Below are 26091 nucleotides of genomic sequence, written 5' to 3'. Positions count from 1 at the left end.
TCACCTCCGTAGGCGCTGGGGGTTTTGTGAACAGGACTGGTTTTACGGCTCCATTGCTGACGATCTATCCCTTGCCAATAGGACTCCATAACAGCGGTTTAGGGATGTGACTGTGGCACCATATTGCTGTCTGGTACATTGCTCTTTGTACATGTTGTTCAAATGCATCCTCTGTTAGCGGCAGATTTGCAGAGGCTGCATCTGTAGTTGATGCAAGTATGAACTTCAGTTCATCCAAGATAGTGCACATCCGTCCATTTTCTTTTTTCTTTCTTGTGTCTTTAGCTTGGTAAACGCTGTATTCTTTCCTATCCTGTATAAACTGCTTGTTGTGTCACAGCCAGTGAGTGCGTGACATGCCGGAAGTCACCTTGACATGTCTTTTCCAAGTTTTTGAGATATGGTGTTGATGGGGACATATCTCTCTCTCATTCCATGGCCTGCATGCATGTACACTATGGACAAGCCAAACATTCCTTTGCTTGCATAGTAAATCAGCAGTACTTCCACATCCGTGTCATCACACCTAACGATAATGCGAGAATATGATTCTGAAAGATGTATGGCATGCAACACCATTCTTGTGTCAGCCGCCTCCTGATCACTGTCCAGTGATGTCAAAATGCTGACACCTGCTGTGCAAACACGCTTTCACCTCCTCACCTTTCTCAAATCCACCTGCCAAGATGATGGAGTCATCAGAGTGCATTCTCTGTGAGGCTGCAGTGATGATGTAGTTGCTCACAAATATGCACAGCGCAGTCTTGTTTCCACTACTTCTCAAGTAATTCCTGTAGTTTGGAACCTTAGTATTCCCAGTTATAACATGTGAAGGTCTGCCATAAGTTGCACCTCTCCGTTGCCTCTCCATGTCTTTGATTGACTGTGGGTTGTCATACCTGTCAAATACCATGACCACACATTTTACTTCTTGTTTCCTATTTAGAAGTGACAATATCTTCTTCAGAATGCAGTCTGCTAGGTCACTGAAAGTCTCAAAGGCTGAATCGTGGAGACCTTGTAGCATAGCCATGCCATCAATGATGTAAGCAGATTTCTCTGTAATTTCAGGCAGGTCCTGCATCACTTCTACTACGGACTCCAGCTTCTTTGCAAGGTCTGCTTTTGTGGATTTTCTCATCGCCCCATCATCATAGAAGAGAGATGGTGGGACAACAGCCAATTCATGAGACATCAGACTTTCCAATGACACATCTCTTTGTTTTGAAACAGCCAGGAGCCTCCTGAAGAGAACATCTGAATCCATGTGAAGCTGTTTAGATTTACTGCTTGCGATGCTTGCTTTCATATCTGTAAAGGTTGCCATTTTTGGTCTTTTCTCGGGGTCCCAGAAACTTTTGGGTGTTTCACTCCTTAGGCATTCATCAATGAAAACTGCACTTCTCTTTTTTTCCCATCTTCCAGAAAGCTTGAGAGATACTTTGTAACCTGTTGTGATGCCACTTGTCCTTCTTGCAATATTGATTAACTCAGCAGGAACTTTCTCCAAATAGAAGGGGTTCTGTCTGTCTTGCATAAACTCCATTATCTGTACAATGTCCCTTTCATCCCTGTCCATTCGGGCTCCGTGCTCTTTGTGGGATTTTGGTGCATGTGCTGCTCCATCACAGAGCTCTGTCATAGCATCAAAGTACTCACTGGTGACATGCCTTGTCATGAGCCACCTTTTCAAAGCTCCCCGTAGAGTGAAGCCAACAATGCCCCCTTGACTTTTTCCTTCCCTGTTTATGGTTTGTTCAAGAGCTTGATCTGTGGCTATGCAGTTAAAGTTTTTCTTGGCTGAACGTTTCACCACAAACCCTCCATCTTTCATGAATTTGTAGGAATCTGGTTGGCTTTTCTCTTCATTTCAGCTATGTACACTGGCATTTATTTTGCATTGTTCCCCTGTTCGGAAGAAAGAATCTCTTCTCCCTGGATAAAACTTATAACTTGCCACTCATAATACTCAGGTTTAAAATGTTGAAAGTACTGCAATATACACATCTCAACCTTCTAGAAGAGATGTGCTTGGCATTTGTGAGCATCAAAATTGTCGAGGGAGACACATGGAAAAACAACCAAACATTTCTTAGTGCAATTGAGTATGGTTATCTATTTTGCTCATTACGACATTGCCCTTCAGAGGTTACTGTGGGCTCCATACCCCCAACAAACACTCAAGAATGAATACATTTCTTTCAGGCAGGGCTAGACAATCTTAACTGAGAAGGAATTTTACTTGAAACCCCTTTAATTTTAAATACATAAAAAAGTTAAATGTTATTTCACAAATTTTCATGATTTCTGCCTATTGTATCACTGTTTTTATGGTTTACAGCACACAAATTAAATTAACTATAAACACAACTTTTGTTGATACATATGCAATAGATACCTGACTACTCACATATGAAATCTGAGCAGGATCTGAGCTTCCCTTGAAAAGTAAGACAGCATTACATGCCCCTTGCACCCTCAGGGGAGATCTCAATCTGCTCTTTCTGAGTTTATGAAATGCATCATTTTATTCATTGATTTCATCCTTTTGCCCCAAAATGAAAGTTCACAACAATCCATTTCATGAATGGGAAGATTTAAAAAAACATTGTGGCGTTTTGTTCTACCTCGGGTACCTCAAAATCTGAGGGCCCTTCCTGCTAGTCTTATAAAGATGAGTCAAAGCGTGAACTCATAGCTGTTAGTGTGAGATATGTTCATGCAGGGAAAATAAAAGAACAGACAATCGGGTTTATGAATACAATTATTTCAGAGCAGATATTACAGGTGATGGAACCACTGCAACTTGATCCATCACTGTGTGTTGGATTTAGTTTAGACGGCGTCTCCGTTGTGTCACGAAACAAGGGAGGTGTGCATGTGATTCTGAAACAATCTTTTCCTCAAGTTGTGAACGTCCACTGTCACTCTCACAGACTGAATTTGGCGTCTCTCAGCACATTAACACATTCTTTGATACAGTGAACAATATGCACAGTTTCATGAGAGGCAGCAGCAGACATGCAGGTTTGTGCAAGTGCAAAAAGAGCTCCATCCAGGACACCGTGCTTGGAACTTGAGAAAACTGTGGATACATGCTGGAGCTCTGAATCTGGAGCAGTGAGCAAAATACTGACGTTACTCGATGTAATATTAGAAGTGTTTGCAGTGTGTTGAAAGCAGCGGTCAAACAAAGGTTGAGGTTCAGTCCCTGCTGCAACAACTACAAACAAAACAGTTTAAATTTTTACTTGTCACATTTGGGGAATTATTTCAGAATCGATTTTGACACACAGGGTTTACAAAGCCCAACATTATCAGTTTCTGAGTGTGCTGTAGAGGCGATGTGCTGATGAGCTCTTCTGGTTGTTTCATGTTGTACAGGCAATGTTTTGCTCTCATTGTCTTTGTGATGCAGAATGTTACAAAGTTAAATTGTTGCTGTTTGTCCATTTTGCTACTTCTTAGTTTTTGTAAGTCCTTCTTTGTTTTGAATAAAAGATGGCCCACATCATTCTGCACTGACCAACACAAAGTAGAGTTTCTGCTGCTCCACTGAAAGTGAAACTAAACTCAGAGGAAAGAGTCGAGTGGACTGTGAAGTTTAAAGACTTTAAAGGTTTAAAATGTGAGCTTACCTGGTGATGAAACGTGACAGAAGAGAAGCAACAACAATAACGTTCTCATCTTGATTTGATGAAGACGAGGGAGTGAAGGACCGAGCTGGATCAGCTGTTTCCTGTTATTTGTCCTGGCAGAGGGAGGAGGGAGAGTTTCTGTCCAGAGAAGAAAAATAGTCCTGACTGCCTCCAAGTGACCCAGTCCTCACCAACACCCCTCACATACCGTAACGTATTAACAAGAAATAAATACCAACTGGAAAAATCCCTTATCTTCAAAAACACCCGACCACAGAGCCCAAGGTCAGCTTCTCCAGTGAACTTCCTCACTTAGTTTTTCATATAAACTAGTGCATTGCCCGTAGGTAATATGTGTTCCTATAGAAAAGTGGGAGGTTAAGGAGCTTTTTCATGGATGGCCAAATGAGGCTGTGTTTGAAGGTGGGACGTCAGGGATATTTAGGTTTGTGGTGAAATCTGATATTCCAGGGTATAATTCGCCGTTTTTGACTATTTTTGATTTTGCCATTATATTTCACCTTAAAAACTATTTACTTGGTGTCATTATTTTCAGCGCAACCTCACATGTGTGACTGTACAGTTATTTTTTTATTTTGACATACTGTATTAACACAATGGACCTAAAATCACACACAAAAAAAACATAAAATCCGAGTAGAAAAAGTTAGATTTTTTTACGGTGAAAACCACAAATATGTTTACAAAACCATGTTTTATTACTTACAACGCAAATATAAATTGTTGTTTGCTAAATATGTGCATACATTTAAAACATTTACCAAGTTATATGAAACTATTTACATTTAAATTCAGGCAATGCTCAGGTCTGCCTGAGCTCCTTCCTGCTGAATGAAGAGCTGCACTGCCTGCTCCACATTCAGCAGTCTCCTCATTATTCTGACTCATTAAACAAAAAATCGACTCCACTACACACTAAACACACTACACCAAACACTACATAACACACTAACTACACACTCAAAACACGCTAAATGTCACAAATCTCTCAACTCTCAATATTGTTGTCTATACACCGACCGTCGTTGCATGTCAATCATCCGCCTAGGTCCCTCCCACAACTTCCTGTTCCTCAACAACCAAACATGCTGCTTGGACACTTTCGTGACAAAAGCCTGTTTTTACCGTTTCTTCTGCACCAGACACAAAGCAAACGTGACGGCAATGTTCACGTAAAAAACGTGGCGCGCATGATTTACCTTAAGTCCGGTTTTGGACGTGCCGGTGGGTCCGGTCCGTCACCTCTGAAGGTGGGCCGTGTAGTTTGGCAAGCAGCTAGTAGCTAGCTACACACAAACATCCACAGATTCCGATTCCACTTTGTTGTCCGCGTGTCTCCGGATCTCCTCAGACCCGAACAGACTCGGTCCGGACTCGTTTAGTCTCAGTAACCCACAACAGTCAGTTTAGATGCACAGAACAGAACGGGACCGAACCGCCAGCAAAATCCCGGTCCAGCTCGCGCCGCTGCAGGTATAAATCTACTTGTTTCTTAAGGTGGGGGGGTCGCGCTGGGCTCTGCAGTGATTGGCTCTGGTGCGCACATGACTGTGGTGGCTGTGGTGGACAATGCTCGCGAATTTGTAAAGCATTTATGAAATAATTTATTAACAGTGTCATTGCAGTCCAAACAAATGCGAAGTCGCACACCTTTGAACCACGCAGCAGCCATGTTGAAAGTCTCAGGTCAGTCTGATCCTGATCCGCAGAGATATTTGATAAACACACACACACACAGATACAGAGATTCCTTGCTTTTATAGAGAGATATGGTGATCAAAAAACAAAAACAGGACTGAACAGAATCAGAGTCAGAGACTGGGTCTGACTGGAGAATTTGTTTTGTCTTATCTCTGAGTTCTAGTTAGCGACACTTGATGTCTGTCTGACTGCAGGTTGGTGGATGATTCCCACATGTTTTCTCTCCCCTGTAAAGAGCTCTGATTCAGTACATCCTGCAGACCCATTCATGGGCGCGAACCAGAGGGCCGTCCAGAAGATCCAGAAGAGAAATCAGCATTATTATTACTGTAATCATATACATTAGTGTATGAAATATCACTTTATTGTGGTATGAAAAGATGAAGGAAAGCTAATTTAATTAAAGTATTTCAAGCACATTCTTTCAGCTAACAAGTGAACAATGTGACATTTTATTACTAAATATAGAGCGGTTGGAAGTTGAACTTTTCCTCTCCTTTTTACTTACTAGATTCCAACAGTACACAAGTTAATTATTTTTTTAATCTATTTAAATTTGGGAAGTAGCAGTACATCAATTAAACTCTCTATGGTTTACAGAAATAAACTTTGCTTTACTAAGCAAAGATGAATTGTAATGGTGCAACAGAGCTCTGCTTAATTCTAATCTATTTCTATTCTTAATTCTTATCTTAGATTATATTAGTGTTTGTTGGTGAAACCCAGTTTAAAAAGGTGTTTTCTGTTTGGATAACACGCCTCCTTCCTTCCATCACTGTGTCTTTAGCTCCCCCAGTGGGGATGAGAGGTTTAGGCAGGAGTAAAAGTTCTTCAGGTTTTCCTGTGGTCTTTGGTCTTTGCTAAACTCAAAATAAATGTAAGTTATTGTTCTCAAATAATGTAGTTTCAGATATATTGGTATACATAGATGTAGATAGAGGTGTTAAACATGATTTGATGGCAATTAAACTTCATGAAGGACAATACCATAGTTCCTTCTCTTCTTTTTCTTATAAGCGAAACTCAGTTCTGGAGAAATAAACATTTGAATGTGTCTTCTTCATCCTTTACCAGATGCCCTTTGCTGCAAAATACCGTGGAATAAATTTAAAGGATGTTTCCTAAAACTCTGGAATAATTAAGCAAACAGTGGATAATACAGCCGCTCATCTCTGAATAAAGAGCTACTCAATAAATGTTTTAAAGCCACTGAATGTGTGAACAGTTTATACACAATGATAAATAAATGTTACTGTAAAATGTGAAACATGTGTTCTTTGCTTGCTTTTTGGAAAAATTAAACAAGAAAAACAAAATAACTTTGAATGGTCATCTTTAATTTGCCTGCGTACAAAACAAGCCTGCAGTGCAGCACTGACAAGTCATTTCTATTATTGTTGTCACTACTGTGAATAAACATGTTTCAACATGTATCTCACTCTGAGTCTCTCAGTCTCAGTTTGTTTCTCTTTCTTTCTAAACGTATCTTATGACCTCCTCACAGGTGAAGCGTTACAGGACATCAGTCAGTCAGCTGTTTAGTTGTCAGAAGGCTCCTTTAACAGAGATACTGGCTCTCTGTTTAATCTCTAACTTCAGTTTTTATGCTAAGCTAAGCTAACCTTGTCTGGGAGCTAACTCTGCTCAGAGTTCACAGTGATATCAATCTCCTCATTCAAATCCTCTGTGAGAATACTGAATGTTCAGGTAATATATTGAAGTGTCGTCACAAATGAGCATGTGGACCAAACTTGTTAAAATGTGAGGATTTTATTGAAAAGACAAACATCAGCACAAAAAGAAAGAACAACACATTTGAGTTTAACATTCATTCATGTTCATCAATGTAAAGGAATTTACATGTTTAGTCTCATAAATTCATAGTTGTACATTTGTCTATATACACCTCGTTTTGTTTTGAGTATGAATACGACAGAAAACAACAATCAATAAAACAACCAATCAGAGCCAAAGAACATAGAACAGTCCCACCTTTTCAATCAGTCCTTTTTATATAACATAACTTATAGAGCAAGAAGCGTTACTGTCTTTATAGAGTCACTCAGTTTATCATTCAGGTCTCTGGATCCATTTACATATAGGGCATTTATCAGACACTTGTATCCAAAGCGAATTACAGTAATTCATACATACATTCACATACTGATGGCAGTAGCTGCCATGCAAGGTGCCGACCAACTCATCAGGAGCAGTTCAGTATCTTGCCCAGGGACACTTTGACATGCAGACCAGCTGCTCAGAGAGCTCTGTGCTGTTGTCAGGAGCTGCAGGTCAGAAACAAACATCCTGGATTGAACTTAAATAAACAATAAATACAGGAAACAGTGTTGAAAAGGTTAATCTGCACAATAATGTGAAACATGTTTTAATCTCAAACATGAAGTGTGAGTCAGATCAGCTGAAATAGAACCAAAGTAAGTTTAACTTACAAGATGGAGGGCTGATGGCTGAAATCAAAACAAGACAAACTAGAACTGCAAGCAGTTATGAATGGGGGCCAAGCCCCCCTGCGCGACTCGGACCCCCCGCACTGCAGAGCACACCGAAGTTGGCTCCAAAGGATGCCGGTCTCAGGGCAAAAGTGAGGACACAGGCCCACGTCTGATCCGTGGTATTTGCTGTAATGGGAAGTGCACTGGAAGTGCAAAAGGCTGAATGTGTGCCTATTTGGATTTGTTGTAATAAGCCATCCCCACATTGACCAGTCATGACCACCTTCAAGATATGGCCTCAGGATTGGCCTTACATCATACCGACCAAATTTTGTAAAAATTGGTGTAGCCGTTCAGGAGATATAAACTTCCCATATTTTTAGCGCCACCTAGTGGCCAAAATTCGCCAAATTGGGCTCATCCCTTCCCAGTCTCATGGCTAACAAGGATCACAAATTTGGTGTTAACAGCATTTAGTTTGATGAAGATATCAAACAGTTTACATTTTTATAGCTAGCTACAGAAATGTGTTTGTTAATAATTTGCGCATTTTTTGACGGAGCAAAATTATTTTGATAACTTTACATCAGGTCCAGCTGAAGAGTGTACGTGCTAAGTTTCACGCAGATCGGACAAAATCCCAAGGAGGAGTTCGGAAAAGTAGGTTTTGCATATGTGATGATTTAGCGAACGAGATATGCAGCAGAAGTGGGCGTGTCCTATGTCAGAAAACCCAGCTCTATTCAGGGAACATATGTATATAAGGTTTGCAAATGTGTAATTTAAAATGTGGAAGTTAAAGGCAAAAATGCGATGGCATCCATTATAGCGCCACCTAGTGGAGTACATGTGCAATTTTTGGTATGGAAGAACTGTGTCCTATTCTATATGTACCATATAAATTTCAAAGCTCTCAGCATAATAGTTTGGCTGAAATTAATGTTTGTTGTTTATCTTGTATTAAGCCACGCCCACATTGAGCAGTCATGACCACCTTCAAGATATGGCCTCAGGATTGGCCTTACATCATACTGACCAAATTTCGTAAACATCGGTGTAGCTGTTCAAGAGATATAAACTTCCCATATTTTTAGCGCCCCCTAGTGGCCAAAATTCGCTAAATTTGGCTCATCCCTTCCCAGTGTCATGGCAAGCAAGGATCTCAAATTTGGTGTCAATAGCATTTAGTTTGACCGAGATATCAAACAGGGCTTGCCCCCCTAATAATAATAATTTCAGTCACAGCTGTAAATGCCAGATTATCTTTAGTCACTTTATTCCTCTCTTCTACTCACTCAGACTGAGTATCTGTTTATACTCAGTCTGTTTAGTGCTGACTGTATTTACTTTCTCTGATACTTTCGCCTTAATTTAGAAACCTAAATAAACGAAATCAACTCAAAGACTGAAATTAAAGTATTGAAATCTTTCCTTTTTCTCTCTCACCTTTCTTCTTTTTGTAAACGATGAATCCAGCAGCACCGATGAGAATGAGAGCAAGAACAACCACTGCAGCAGTGACGAGGATGGTCATGTTACTGGGCTTCACTGTTGAAGACAATAATAGATTATTATTAATGTTTTGTTGTTGTTCCCATGCACTCCCCTTCAGCACCCTCTGATCTCACTCTTACCTTTGTTGGTTCTGATCACTGCTTTCTCCAGTTTGGTGATGATGTCCTCCTTCACACCAGAGAGCTGAAACACACAGTCGTACCTCGTCCAGTCTTCAGGTGTGACTGATGAAAGGTTCAGGTCAACACTCATCTGGAAGGTTCCATCGTGGTTGGGGAGGATCTCTCCGTGGTCCACCTCCTCATGAAGCTCCTCTCCATCTTTCCTCCAGACGAGTGAGGCTCTGTGAGGGTAGAAACCTGTAGCGAGGCAGCTGACTGGAGAGGAGGGAGTCTTCTGGAGGAGAGACACTGAGGGAAGATCTGGAGAGTAAAGACAGAGATATTAAAGAGGAGAGAGAGGAAAAGAAACAAGGTATATTGGAATCAATAACAAAGGTGTCAAAGTGATTTTTGTGACTATTTTGTTACAATACTATGTTTGTTGGCACATCACTGCTGCAAACTGTTGATCAGGGGAATAGTGTGAAACCAGCAGCATGATGTGAATCATGTCATGTGCTTGTAACAGTTTGTAATAGTGTCGGTCGACTAAATATAGATTTTTTAAAAAGCAGGAGGACAGTGTTGATGGTGGCCAAGTAATGTGCTCCATGTATCCAGACCACAGTGTAATAATGACAGGGTACATAACAACACATCTGCTACACAGCCTCCACATGATCTGTATACAGACAGAGGAGGGAACTACACCACCACTAAAGACACTCACTACAGTCAGAGAAGAACAATGTCTGTCTGTTCTTATGATTCACAGTCAGGTCGTCAATCACAGTGTCAATGTTCAGTGGAACTATTTCTATTGTGAAACACTGAAACTGTAAAATCACTTTCCTTAAACTAACTGTGACATCACAGTCTGAGCTTTGATGGTGAGTGATGTCACCCAAAGATGTCTGTGATTGGTCAGGACTAAAACAAATGTAACCACTACAAAAAAGCTGATGTCAGACAGGTTGGATTAATAATACAATGACAGTTCAGTCTGAGCAGCCTATATGAAGATCACTGTGTCTAATCAGTCCTTCCAGAAAAACACAAAGTTTTTTTGTGATTGTTGCGGGCAAAAATCCTTGATTATGCGGCACGTTTTCTTAAAAAATGCGATGGAATATGCGGGATATTTATGCAATTTTATGCGATGAAATTGCGTGAACTTGCAAAAATTGCGGTTTGATAATAAAAACAGAGAAAAAAAAGTGATTCCCCCAACACCCTGTTCTCACAAGGCTACTACCATAATGTAAAGAGAATTTTCTTATTACTTCCTATGATAAGCAGCATACTACATCACAGAAAGTGCTGGAATATTTCAGTTCTTGTTTTATTTCAGACCCTAATAAACAAATGGCTCAAACTTACAAAACTTTGATGAGTCAAACAAGTTCTGTAGCTTTACAAAAGGAATATGCTGCAACTTCTGTAAAAATGAATAAAGAAAATATAAAAAAATAAAATGTGTGTTTCTTGTTTTACAGAGTCAGCTGTACAAAACAGACATCTTCTGTTAAAATAAGTGCTTCCAATGCACAACGTGCAATCTCTTACTGTAACATGCATTCACATACTACTAATATACTTACAACTGTAAGGTTTTTGAAACTAGTATGATTTTTTTGTTGGCAAATGAGACTGATTTGCGGGCTTCATCATGGCTTCATTGCGGGGTTTGCAGCTTTTTGATGATGTTCACGTCGCGTAATTACGTCACTTCATAACGTTCCCATGGCAACAGGGGAAAATGGCTGCTCTTGGGTGAAGCAAACGCAACATTTTTCAACTTTCTGCTAAGATATGTGACTTTTTTGTAACGAAAATGCGGGGATTATGAAATCATGCAAGCCCCGCATATTTTGCGCGGAAATCGGCAAGTTTTGCGGCAAAAGTGCGGCGTATTTGAAAAAATGCGCCCCCGCATAAATATGCGGACTTTGGCTGATTATGCATTGAATTATGCGATGGCATAATCACGTTTTTCTGGAGGGACTGTCTAATAAACTACATCAGGTTAGGTGACTACCTGTTCTCAACAGAAAGCTCCCCCCATACTTGACATATGTCTTCAGCAACTCTGGATAAATCTGAGTCAAATGAATCTTATAGGTTTCTCTTAAATCTTTATCAGCTTCCCATATCTGTTTGGTGGTGACAGCCTCAGGTCTTAGAGCGATCCATGTAGATGTTTTCTGATCCCCTTTCATGAAGTCTTCTCCATCATAACCAAACTGAACGAAACCTTTGACCTCTTCAGTCTTATTATCCCACTCACAGCCATCCACTCTCTGTAAAACATGGACACCTGAGAGAGAGATAGAGACTGTAATTAACACTGATTCACAGATGAAACATTCAGTGGAAAGATGATCTTAAAAACATTGTACATTGTGTGACGACTGCTGTTTTTTAACTAGCAGCTGATTGAGTCTAACTAGTCTAACTAGCAGCTGATTGATGTTGACATGATGAATGACAGGTAGTGGCTGGACCACTGAAGACAAACTGATATGATGTTTACTTTACATGAATCTCTATTTCAGGTTATGTGTAAAATGATGTTAGAGTTTGAACTGATTGGTATCTTGAGGCCCTGGGTCACTTTACAACTAAGATGCAGAACAGTAAAAAGTTAAACAGGCTATAACATGTTACATACTGTACCTCCACTTTGGTTAAAGTCATGCATCAAACTGTTAGTGAAGGATTTGAAGAAGTCTGGCAAAATCTGGAAACACTGTTGTCTATACCACTCCAACCACTCTGGATGATCTATTGAGAATTTCTTCGCCCAGCCCTCTTTCACATCCAGCCTTTTGTTGCCGTCACAGTACCCCACCAGAAATTCATCAACTTCTAGTGTTGCAACAAATTCTGGGATGTTTGGGATTCCAGTTGATGCAGTTATGAAATGCTTCATGGAGTGTAGCACTGCAGGACAAACAAAGGAGCTTATAAATAAAACTAATCATAAATATGATGCCCAGTGAAAATATAAATATGTTATCAAGTGTGGGTGTTTGCTGCGAAGGAGCCTCCATTCAGTATGAACACACACTCATCATCACCACACATCCCCCTATGTGGACACAAGGAAAATGCAGACACTCTCAATAAAGGAAACTTCATCAAGTTCATGTGCAAATATGATCCAAGGACCCAAAATCATGTAGAGCAGCTGCCCAGAAACAGAACTTTGATGAGCCCCGATGTTCAAAATGAGCTGCTGGAGTCAGCAGCCTCTTTGCTGTTGTTCAGGATCAAAGCTGAAGTCCTTGAACCAGGCAGCCAGGGTTCTCTCCACACGGTGGAACAGCGGCGCTGCGCCACTATACTCATTTTCAATGTCAGCTGCTTAATAGCGGGTGTTTGTGGGCTGCCGCGGTCTTTTCGTAAAAGGAGCGCCCGCCCGCCCGTCCGTCCGTCCGTCCCCCGGTTGATAGCGAGGAGCCCCCGGCTGACGGTGATGAGCGTCCATCCGTCCCCTGGCTCAAGGAGTTGACGACCGTTCCCGCCCCCCCGGACTGACGGTGACAAGCGTCCGCACCCCCCCCCCAGAGCAGATATTACAGGTGATTGAACCACTGCAACTTGACCCATCTCTGTACGTTGGCTTTAGTTTAGACAGTGTCACCGTTGTGTCAGGAAACAAGGGAGGTGTGCATGTGATTCTGAAACAATGTTTTCCTTGAGCCGTGTACGTCCACTGTAACTCTCACAGACTGAATTTGGTGTCTCTCAGCATGTTAGCACATTCTTTGATACAATAATAATAATAGGGGTGTAATGGTATGGGATTTTACAGTACGGTACGGTGACGGTGTTAGTACAGTATACTGCAGTATTTCCCGGTGACGGTATATTATTTCTCTCTCTCTCTCTCTCTTTCTTTCGTCTTTTTTTTTCTTTGGCATGACGTCACTGCCATGTGCCAAACAAACAACTAATCTACAAGTGAACAAAGCATTGCAAAGCGTTGCAAAGCGACGTAGTGATGCCTTGTGGATCTGCATATTCTGTAGACAACAAGACCGTGCCGTTCCACGGTGAATGAAAGCGACGTACAACGTACAACAACAATAACCATACTCCAGTAGACCAGCTACAGTGGGATTTATAATGATTCATCTTACCTGCTTGGACTTAAGCTGTGCTTATTCTTTTTTATGCCACTTGCGGAGATGGGACATCATGTTAGATGTATTCGCCGATCTTGCATCTACTTTCCTGTTGCATAGTTTGCAAGTCGGCTCTCCGTCGTCCTTTATGGATCCATCCGGTTGTTTTGGGTAACCAAAAAACTCCCAAACAAATGAACGGAGTCGCTTGGCTGGAGGATAAAGAGGTGGTGAAGTAGGGGACATCGGGTCAACCGGGCCCGAGGGTAAATCTGCCTCTGGTTGGGAGTCTGCCATCATCATGCCATGCTTTTTTCTAGCTTCCTTGATCATGTGGGTCTCATGTGTGTTTACCAAAACTACCTTTTTTGATTGGACTGTCACTGAACCAACAAAAAGACACTGACCATGCAGCCTGCCCTGAACTAAATGGAATATAGGCCTACATTTGAGCAGCACACAGGTAGGAAACGATTGTTCAATATACTGCTGCAGCTGTAAAATTAGATTATAATGTGAAAGAGTGATGACTGACCACCACTGATCTTAATGTGAACGTGAAGCGAAATGTTATATTTGTGAGTTCCCTACTCGTGTAAGTGGAGTTGCGCCGGCAGCGCCGCATAATATTAAAATAATTAATTAATTACCGTCACCGTGAGCTTGGAAATCTCACGGTGTCACCACCGTGGCTTTACACCACTGTGGTGATGAGCTCTTTTGGTTGCATCATGTTGTACAGGCAATGTTTTGCTCTCATTGGCCCTCATTTATCAAACGAACGTACGGCAGAAAAACGTGCGTATGACCATTTCACGCAAACTTCGGCATTTATCAATTTGGACGTGAGCGGGAGCTACGATCAAATCTCACGTCAGGTCTGAGATCGTGTACGCAAATCTGAGTCTGTGGATTTGCGGTGGCTGAGTCTGAAAATAACAAACCTCAGCTGTCATTAAGCATAAGCAGTCACATATTTAGATCAGATCAAAACGGATTCTTAAAACAAATAAAACAAAAACGTTTTTTTTTTAAAAAGCCCACGTTTTTACTGATACCACTTTTTTGTAAAATAAAATATGATAGGCTAATAGCCTAACATGACAACTAATTAACGGAATACCTAATAACCCCGCTGGCAAACCTGCTACAGAGCAGGAATAGTGCGCACACACGCACATGGGTCACAGTGGAGCTGCTTCGGGTTGCTGAAGGGCAGGTGGCTCAGACCAGCAGGGGGAACGCTGCTGTATTCCCCAGAGAAAGTGTGCAATATTATTTTGCCCTGTTCAGTTTTGCACAACATCGCATTAGTGAATGGAGCCTTTGATGTGCCGGCGCAGCCAGATGAGCCAATGGAACCGTGGCCAGCACAGCCTCTACTGGGGGCTATACGGAGGAGACAGGACCTCATTCATCGCCTTTTGCTCTTGCAAACGCTCTGCAGTATTTAATCAGTAATGTGAAGTATTGAGGGAATTGGCTAAAGGCATACTAAACACAGATAATGGACAACATTTAGTCATTTTAACACTTTATTAAGGCTTTTTTAGAGTTTCATTCATTTCTTTTAATTTGTTACTTATTGCCTTAAGTGCGCCGACAACTGAGGCCAATAAACTGCATATTTCTGTTTGTCTGTCCAGGACCTCTGCCGTGATGATGTTTGGTCTGGGCGCAGCACCGGGGCCAGAGGGCACGCGCTCTGGGGAGGAGACCTCGCCGACATGATGCTGGTGCCTGGCTGTGAAACATTTAAAAATACAATCAAAATGTATACCCATGTAACATGTGTAAGCCTAATTATTTGTAAGAAATGTGAACAGTCAGAGTTTGATAGATTTTACAATGCAAGCAAAAGGGGGTTGTTAGTTACCATTCTGCTCTGACGCGACTGCGTCTGCGTCACCTCAGCCGGAGTCCGTTCCTCTGGCAACGCTGTTGACTGCCTCCGTTATTCTCTTCCATACAGCGTTTTTATGAGCTCCTTTAATTCCATTTTTCAGACTGCCAAAAAGCACATCTTTGTTTTGCTTCACCTCAGATGTCAGGATGCCGATCTCCATCGCGGAAAAGTTTCTTTTCTTACTTGTGTTTCTTCTCTCCATGTTCCACCTCAGTGGGCGAGGCCTCCGAACCAGGAATATTTAAGGGCGTAACATGTTAATGATGATCGAATTCAGCCGCCGCATTTATCAAGAGTAGGGATTGGTACCTTTCACATTTGAACCGATACGGTACCAATACTCGGCACCTGCGAATCCGGTATATATCGGTACCTGTTTTCGGTACTTTTTTGCGTATCTGTGTGGTAATTCAAGTTATTTTGTATATAAAAAAAATTAGTCAAAACTTCTGAATTTTGAATATTTGTTGACGTGTCTATCCGTGGTCATATTATGCTTGATTTTTGATGATCTAAGTACTAATAATAACAATCATGGCGACAAAAAATTAACAAAGTCTGCAAATCAAGATAAGAAACTGCAGCGGCAGTGAACCTGCTTTCTTTTTTTCAGCAGAATAGAGATATAATCCATGAAAGAACATTATAACATATGATATTGTATAAAATAAATTTTAATTATTGTAAAAAAAGAGTAAAGTTGCAGTGGGCTACTATTATAAATATGCACCATATATAGTTTTATTACTATTATTATTATTATTAGTAGTAGTAGTAGTAGTAGTTGTAGTAGTAGTAGTATTTTTCTGCATATACTTGACTTTGAATGGGAGCAGTTTCTCGTAGGGCATCAATGAAGTATTTCTGATTCATATGAAGTCAGTTATCTAAACTTAAATTTAATTAAACAAGTTGACAGAATGGTAGAAAGATGTCACATTTACATGTCAGGATCTGGTTTTTATAGACACAGATTAAATATTTAACTGTCATATATATCACAGAAACAGCATTACATACATTAGCAGCTATAAAAAGTGGCAAAAACATAATAAAAATACATATTGTGGTTTGGTGCAGACCTGTATACTGAACATAAAAGGAGTAGTTAATGCTCATAGTCATCAGAGAAAGTTGCAGACGTTGTTTTTGGTTCGTATCTGTTTCCTGAATATATCCGTACGTGTGTGAATGTGTAAATAAAAAGCATTAACTTATGGCACTTTGTAGAAGTGAGCATTATAAAGTTCACTTCATTGACTCGTATTAGTTTATGGAGCTGAGCTGCCTCCTCCAATATAGCGGCGACGTTGACGTGCTGTGGTCCCAGCGCTCAATGAGGCGTCTATGTATATATGTGTATATAGTGCGACCCACAGCCGGGGAGTTTTAAAACCAGGAAACGGCTGATCACAGCAGTCAGCCCATCACTTCATCCGCGGACGTTAAGATGAGCAACTGGACAGCCGCAGAGATCCAGGAGATGCTAGCGTCTCCTGGATCTCTGTAGCTGTCTTCGTTGTCCGCTTCTTGTTGTAGCAGCAAGCTACTACCGGTCGCTACTTTCAAATTAAAAGCCCTTCGCTAAGAACCAAGTTCTAAACTCCAATGGGGTGCTATGTAAAGCTCTTATTTTGAAGACACATTTGTTGTCTTTCTGACAGAGAATGCAACGTACTTTACGCTGCGACTTCCGCTCTTACTGACGCCCGTGAAGGTGCGTTCAGGTACGGAAATGTGGCACCGATTGACTTCACGTGAATCGATACTCTGTACTTCGGGGGGAATGTTGGAAAAATGTAACCAAGATATTATCAGTTTCACGCATAAGCTTTTGTATTTAATCAACATTCTTGCTCTATCAGCAGAAAGCTACAAGGTCACCTGAGTGGACAAATACTATGAGGAACAGCGTCTTGCTGTTCAACCACAGGGTGAAGCTATACTGTTTATTTGTGAATAACAACTGTCTATGTATGTATGTATGTCGTGCAAAGCACAGAACATGCCTGAAACAAAGAAGGTGGGAGCGTTACGTTACACCTCATTAACCACAGAAATGTATATGTGCCTGAATCTTGCATAGCAACACTCTACAACTTGTCATCTTGTAAGAACCAATCACATGCGATCACGCCCAAATGTATGACAATAAAAGATGTGCATGGGGAAGAACTTGTTGGAACGCTGATGGTCATACTCACAGTGCTGACCTCCGTGCTTCCTCTTTGCAAAGAAAGACAAACTCTGAGTCCGTGTCCGTTTGTGATTGTTTTATTCAGTGTTAAACCTAACATTTCTTGGTGCCGTGACCCGGATCCCAACATACCCAGCTCTGCCAGAAGGAGGACGACACACCGAAGCCCGTCGACGGCCAGGACCACAACAGGTGGCCTGAAGGAAAGCCCGGGGGAGTGAATTCTCCGCTCGGCCGGTAGTAAAGACGTCCCCTCCAACTGAAGCTGGATTGACGGGATCCGGACAGACATACCAGACCGGACTGCAGATAAAGTGAGTATACTGAGCATGGTTATGCTGAAATAACCCTTGCGCATGGTTATGCTGAAATAACCCCGAGTAGAATAAGTGGCGCTGAAGGACCACAAGGGAATAAAATAGGCTAAAAACTAAATAGTGATGTGTAGTATCCCATGAGTTGAAGCAGCAGCACTGACCGAAACCTAAACGGTGTCAACGTAAATCAGTGGCCTATGAGGTAAAAAGGCCTAGGAACAATATTGTAAGGAATAGTACGACGTCTAATAAAAATGGGTAACTGTAATAACAGTTGTAGGTCCAAAAAGGACCAAGAGGCCTCGGGTGATGAGAGGTTCATGCAGCAACTCCATCCCCACAGTGTAAAGTATCTAAAAAAGTGAAGAAAAAAAAACCTACGGTATAACAGGTTGACTTAGAGTAGAAGAATTAAAAGAGCTGGTCTCACGTTTAGAAGTGAGCGTAGTCGCTCAACATGGTAGAAAGAAAGATAGAGTAAAAAAATAAATAAAAAAAAATAATAATAATAATAATAATAATAACAATAATAATAATAATAGTAATAAAATAAAAAAAATAATAATAAAATAAAGCAAAGTAAATATGGGAAACTGTTGTAGTAGATGCGGAGCCTCGGAAGGCTCGGAAGCAAAAGGAGATGAGAAATTTATGACAGAGTTACGGCCAGGCTGTAATAAATTCTTACCTAAATGGAGGAAAAAGTACGGAGTAACAGGGAGATTGAGAGTAGAGGAGTTGAAAGAACTAGTGGGAAAGTTAGAGCAAGCATGCAAAAGAAAAGCCAATACAGTAAAAAACAAACAAAAGAGGAAAGAAGAGACCCAAGTACTGTTTGTGCGAAAAGAAGATAACGAGGGGGTGGCCAAGGGCAGGTAGAGGACTGATCAACCTCCAGCCGAGCCTGGGGCCGCCGCCCCAGAAGCAGCAGCAGAACAAAATTCTGCACAACCTGCCGTTGTTAGATCTAAAACCACACCGTTATACCCGAATTTGCAGGAGGAAGGGGTAACTGACGAAAAAGCTCCGGAACCAAGCAGTTCTGGAAACCTAGAATTACAGGCTAAAGATAAATTAAAGCGTCCGTCTGAGTAAAATCAACTAACGGTGCAATAACTATGAACCGTATGTCTAAACCTCTATACATACAGGATAACAAATCAGGAAAGCAGGCCAAAGCACCCGTAGTTATCTCACCCGACTGTCCTATAAATTTATTAGGCAGAGATCTGATGCAGCTGTTACAGATAGGTGTTATTCCCACTCCCGGCGGAATGAAAGCTGTAAGACTAGATGACTGACTCTCACAAGTAATGTTAACCGAGGAAGAGGAGACAGAACTAAAAGGTCTCCCCGCCTCATTATGGACAAAAGGTCCAGAAGATGTGGGGTTAATGACTACAGCTGCACCAGTACAAATTGAACCAAAATCAGACTGGAGGCCAAGAGTCAGACAGTACCTTTTGAAAGCAGATGCCCTTGCAGGCATCCAGCCTGTTATCAAACAACTCCTACATGCCGGTGTTATCAGAGAATGTCCAGACTCCCCCTGTAACACTCCCATCTTTCCTGTGAGAAAGGCAGACGGTACAAACTGGCGAATGGTACAAGATTTGAGACAAATAAATGAAGCAGTACAGTCACGCACGCCTCTTGTACCAGATCCACACACTTTACTTAACACTCTGCGCCCAGAAAATTAATTCTTTACCGTCACTGACCTCAGTAATGCCTTTTTCTCTATACCTGTCCACCCTGATTCACAATTTTGGTTTGCGTTCACATACGCTGGTAAATCCTACACCTACACTAGATTACCTCAAGGATACTGTGACAGTCCAACCATTTTCACACAGGCCATAAACAGTTGTCAATCCACCTTCGACCCACCAAGAGGAAGTCAAACCATTGTGTACGTGGATGACATTTTGGTGGCCTCGCCAGATAGAGAAAGTTGTAGAACAGATTTGTTAGCCTTGCCACAACACCTCTCAAAAACAGGAAACAAAGTGAAAAAGCAGAAGTTACAGTGGGTCAAAGAACGAGTTCAGTATCTAGGACACACTGTCAGTGCTGAAGGTCGAGAGATACAAGAAACTCGTAAACAAGCGATAGCTAAAGCCCCAAAACCACTCAACAAGAAGCAGATGATGGCCTTTTTAGGGCTGTGCAATTACTGCAGGGCATGGATAGTTTCGTACGCTGAAAAAACACAACCTTTGTTGAACTTAATCTATGCAGAACCAATGTCAATGACAGACAAAATACAGTGGACTGATGAAGCCTCACAGTCATTTGAGACTTTAAAAAAGGAACTAATGTCAGCAACAGTACTGTCATTACCTGACTATGATAAACCGTTCACTCAGACAGTAGATTGCCGAGATGGGTTTATGACATCTGTGCTATTACAACAACATGGGGGAAAGATGAAACCAAAAGCATTTTACTCAAAAGGCTGGACGCCGTAGCCGCAGCCTTACCCCCCTTTTTACAAGCAATTTGCGCAGCAGCAATGGCTGTACAACTATCAGCCGACGTTGTACTTTTCCACCAGCTAACATTGTTAGCTCCTCATTCAGTTGATGTGTTACTGCTGCAGGCCAAGATGACCTTCCTCTCCCCCACCAGACAGTTATCTTACACCGCTGTGCTGCTTTCACAGCCTCATTTGACAATTAAATGATGCACCACCCTAAACCCAGCAACACTGCTACCAATAGCCACGGAGGGTGAACCACACAGTTGTATTGACAGTTGTGATGACACTGAAGCTCTCCAACTGCCGAGACAAGATCTTACAGATCTACCGCTAAAGGAAGGCATGGTGTGGTTTGTTGACGGCTCATGTTCTAAAAATGATAAAGGCGAAACACAGTCAGGCTACGCTGTCGTCGAACTGCCTGATACTGTCATAGAGGCTAAACAGATTCCCTCTAAAAACTCCGCACAAGCAGCAGAGTTAATCGCGCTAACTCGCACATGCATTTTGGCTAAAGACAAAACTGTCACAATATATACTGACAGCCAATATGCGTTCTCCACTCTATTCTTCTTTGCCGCCCAGTGGAAACGCAGAGGGATGGTCACGTCGACAGGGAAGCCTGTCTCACACGCGCAGTTACTGACTTCCCTTCTCCAAGCAGTACAATTGCCTAAAAAAGTAGCTGTTTGTAAATGTGCCGCACACCAAAAGGTCACAGATGACGTCACGCGTGGTAACAAACTTGCAGAAGTTGCAAAAGCAGCTGCGGTCGGCTCTTTCGGGAAATCAGATACTTATATCTCTGAGCCTGATGACTCCCTTATCACCCGTGAAGTTATCATAGACATGCAGAAGGCCGCACCTGACACCGAAAAGCAGTTCTGGGTGAAACATGGCGCCAAAGTTGACGAATGCGGCCTGTACAGTGACAATGGTAAAACCGTCCTCCCTAAAAGCCTTTTTAAGGCCGCTGCTATTTTGAGTCATGGGCCTTGCCATGTCTCAACAGGAGGGATGGTAGACCTAGTAAACAAACATTTTGTCACATATGGATTTAACACCTTCTCAAAAAATTTTTGTAGGTCATGTGTCATCTGCATCAAACACAATCCACAGGGAAATATAAGACCAAAACGAGGTAAATTCCCAGAGCCACAGCACCCGTTTCAGATCCTACACATGGATTTTATTGAACTAAGTCAAAGCGGACCCTACAAATACTGGTTAGTTATTGTAGATGCTTTCTCTAAATGGGTTGAGATAATTCCATCTAAACATGCCAATGCTCTAACTGTGGCCAAAGCGCTGTGTAAAAACATAGTCCCACAACATGGTATTCCTGAAATACTATACAGCGATAACGGCGCTCATTTTGTAAACGAAGTGGTACAACAGATGGCAAAACACTTACAAATACGACTGAAAAACCACTGCGCTTATCAACCTCAAAGTGCAGGTCTGGTAGAAAGAACAAACGGCACGGTAAAGTCGAGACTGAGAAAATGTATGGAAGAAACAAAAAGACCGTGGCCTGAATGCCTAGATCTAGTCAAACTGTACATGCGAATCACACCCACTGACAAAGGGTTAACCCCATTTGAAATCGTACACGGAAGGGCGTTTAAACTTCCAGCTTTCTCCTCAGAAATCGAGAAAGCAGATGAAGAAACAACATTAGCAGAACACATGAGGAAGCTGTTCTCAGAAAAACAAGTGTCAAATGCAAATTTACTGCTCTCTGATTCCTCTCCCCTCCCCCAGGTAATCCCGAAGGTGGTGCCAGGCGATTGGGTGTTCATAAAAGTCATAAAGAGGAAGTGCTGGTCCAGCCCACAGTGGGAGGGGCCTTACCAAGTGCTACTGACGACGCCCACTGCTGTGAAAGTTGCAGAAAGAACCACGTGGATTCATCTCAGTCACTGCAAACTACAGCCGCATCCTACCTCAACTGAGTAGTGGGGAAGTCTGGGCTACAAAGGGGCTTGGCCGTATAGAAGCCAAGTGTCTCAAACCCAGTGAAGACACCAACCGATCCCTGCTCTATTAGGAGGTCAGGAAAACGCTCAGACAATGCAGGACACCCTGGCCAACGTCACCCTAGCCCTAGGGCGCTCACTGGCAAAAGAACAACGCAGCATCCGTGAAATGCTGATGCAGAATCGCATCGTCCTCGGTCTACTGACGGCGTCACAAGGAGGAGTGTGCACCATCATTGGAGAAACCTGCTGTACATATATTCCGGACGGTCTCAGCGATGGAGGAGACATTCATAGAGCATTACAAAATCTCACCGACCTCCAGAGGTATGTACTGGACAACACCCCAGGGGCGTCACCTCCAGCTGTCTGGTTAGACAGACTGTTTTCCGGCTCCTGGTGGCAAGTCTTACTCAAAGCATTAGCCCCTGTTATCATTGTACTTGTATTAATTTGCCTGGTTGTATCATGTCTACTGCCATGTCTTCGATCGATGTTTGAAAAAATGATTGAAAGAAGTTTTGTGCAAATGCAATTACTGTCACATAACTATGAGCCTGTACCAACTAAAGGATGAAACTTTAAAGTTGGAATGTTTGAAAATGTTGGTTGAACCAAAGCACAATGATGACCTGACTGAAACTGTGAATAACAGGTAGTACATGTCTGAAAACAAAAGCTAGTTCAAAACTGATTAACAGGAGGGAAATGTTGGAAAAATGTAACCAAGATATTATCAGTTTCTCGCATAAGCTTTTGTATTTAATCAACATTCTTGCTCTATCAGCAGAAAGCTACAAGGTCACCTGAGTGGACAAATACTATGAGGAACAGCGTCTTGCTGTTCAACCACAGGGTGAAGCTATACTCAGGGTTCGTACTCATTTTTCAAGGTCAAATTCAAGCACTTTTCAAGCACTTTTAAGGGTCATTTTTAAGATTTTCCAGCACCTTATTGCTGGGGTAAAATACGTATCTACAGGAATATATAAACTCATTATTTTTTCTTCACTTTTTATCACATTTATGTACACTGTATTATGCTGTAAATATTAAAAATTATGTTTCATAATAACAAAAACTTCAGAAATTAATTATCCAGTCTGATCCCAATTTGTGAAAGACACAGAGTTATAATGTCAAGCACTTTCAAGCACTTAAACTAAAATCCAAGCACTTTTCAGACCTTGAAAACACAACATTGAAATTCAAGTACTTTCAAGGATTTCAAGCACCCGTACGAACCCTGTATACTGTTTATGTGTGAATAACAACTGTCTATGTATGTATGTATGTCGTGCAAAGCACAGAACATGCCTGAAACAAAGAAGGTGGGAGCGTTACGTTACACCTCATTAACCACAGAAATGTATATGTGCCTGAATCTTGCATAGCAACACTCTACAACTTGTCATCTTGTAAGAACCAATCATATGCGATCACGCCCAAATGTATGACAATAAAAGATGTGCATGGGGAAGAACTCGTTGGAACGCTGATGGTCATACTCACAGTGCTGACCTCCGTGCTTCCCCTTTGCAAAGAAAGACAAACTCTGAGTCCGTGTCTGTTTGTGATTGTTTTATTCAGTGTTAAACCTAACAGGGAATTCGGTCGGTACCAATAAAAGTACCGAATTCGGTACCCATCCCTAATCAAGACCCGATCATTCGTACGCTGAGATTGGTCAGATACGAACGTGTTTCATAAATCACACGTGTGTCCTGTCGTACGACTAATTCTGCGCTCAGATCTGCGCCCGTTTTCAGGCAAGATTAGATAAATGAGGGCCATTGTCTTTGGGATGCAGAATGTTACAAAGTCAAATTGTTTCTGTTTGTCCACACAAAGTACAGTTTCTGCTGCTCCACTGAAAGTGAAACTAAACTCGGAAAGAGTCGAGTGTGTCGGACTGTGAAGTTTTAAGAGTTTAAAGATTTAAAATGTGATCTTACCTGGTGATGAAACGTGACAGAAGAGAAGCAACAACAATAACTTTCTCATCTTGATTTGATGAAGACGAGTGAGTGAAGGACCGAGCTGGATCAACTGTTTCCTGTTGTTTGTCCTAGCAGGGGGATGAGAGAGAGTTTCTGTCCTGAGAACAACATGGTCCAGACCGCCTCCAAGTGATCCAGTCCTCACCAACACCCCTCACATACAGTAACGTATTAACAAGGAATAAATACTTACTGGGAAAATCCCTTATCTTCAAAAACACCACAGAGCCCAAGGTCAGCTTCTGCAGTGAACTCCCTCACTTCATTTTTCATATAAATATGGTGATAAAAAACATAAAAACAGGACTAGACAGATTCAGCGTAAGCGACTTGATCTATCTGGAGAATGTTTTTTATCTTATCTCTGAGTTCAAGTGAGCGACACTTGATGTCTGTCTGACTGCAGGTTGGTGGATGATTCCCACATTTTTTCTCTCCCCTGTGAAGAGCTCTGATTCAGTTCATCCTGCAGACCCAGTCATGGGCGGAACCAGAGGACCATCCAGGAATTTGGACCTGCCAGGAGAAATCAGCATTATTATAATTGTAATCATATACATTAGTGTATGGAATATCACTTTATTGTGGGATGAAAGGAAGAAGGAATTGGCTCCCTTTTTTTTTTTTTACAACAGTATGGTTGAAGTCCTCCCTCTGCTGGTGATCTGACAGACAACAGTAACTTAACATGACTTCAGAAACAGCTGAAAAGCAGCATGTTGTAACAAACAGCTGAGCTAATTTAATTTAAAGGAGTCATATTATACCCTATTTCTACAAGTTAATCTAGTTCCCTGGTGTCCTAATGAAATGTCTGTGACATGCTTTGGTCAAAATACCATAAGGATGAAGCACAATAGCAGTTCATAACTGTTCAATAACCCTGCCAAAACAGCCCTGTTCAGAACGGTCGGTTTTGAGTGCCTGTCTCTTTAAATGCAAATGAGACACAGGTAATCCACCCACTTCTTCCGGGAGGTGTGACTACACCTGCACGCTCATGCTACCATGACAACAATTGAGTGTGAACCCTGGGAGAAACATGGCTGCAGGAGGAAACTTTGCTGTCCAACCTTACATGTTTGAGCCAGAGTCAGACTCTGAACAAGAAGGAGCTAGCGAAGAAGTTGTTCAAAGTAGACTGCAACAAGACGTTTCTGAATGGTGAGTTATGAGCTTTATTTTACTTTTTTCTCAAAAATGTGTATGTTTGTACGTCGGTAAATAAGGTCACTGAGTAAATACGGTCGACCGCTGACCGCTCTTTGTGTAACTCACTGCTTATAAAAATCTAGATTTGTAAACATAAGTAGCATGCTATTCCCGTTACACGAGTAAATTTGACGAGTCCGCAATGTTTTCTCAGCAGCTACGAGTGGGAATTTAGCACTCGTTTTTTTATTCTCAGCTACGCCGTAATAACGTTAACTGTTACATCATTATTTTGTCCGACATCTAACTTACTGTCCACAGCCATACACTTTTCATTCGTGTGCTAATTTTTCAACCAAGGTGTGAAACGGGGGATGTAGTGGGGGCTGGGGCGACTGTTTGCCAGCTCCGTATCCCCCATAGTAATGTCTGTTTATCCGTTTGTACTGCGTTTCAACATAATGCACTCATTCCAATTAATAACGTTACATCGTTGCAC

General features: G+C 41.7%; 1 protein-coding gene across 1 annotated transcript; it reads right to left on the bottom strand.

The window, feature by feature from the left end:
• Window positions 1–9266: 9266 nt before the first annotated feature.
• On the bottom strand, window positions 9267–24420 carry LOC115577554 (major histocompatibility complex class I-related gene protein-like; the record flags this gene model as incomplete). Its single annotated transcript, XM_030410438.1, has 5 exons — window positions 24396–24420; window positions 12106–12372; window positions 11468–11746; window positions 9448–9750; window positions 9267–9361 (listed from the first exon to the last, which is right to left on the bottom strand). Coding segments are annotated over exons 2-5 (933 nt in total), but the record flags the coding sequence as incomplete, so codon positions are not given.
• Window positions 24421–26091: the final 1671 nt, after the last annotated feature.

This window comes from Sparus aurata, unplaced genomic scaffold, assembly GCF_900880675.1.
Source record: "Sparus aurata unplaced genomic scaffold, fSpaAur1.1, whole genome shotgun sequence".
NCBI classification, from domain to species: Eukaryota; Metazoa; Chordata; class Actinopteri; order Spariformes; family Sparidae; genus Sparus; species Sparus aurata.
The sequence above is the reverse complement of the archived record's forward strand: the minus strand, read 5'-3'. Positions and strand labels throughout refer to the sequence as shown.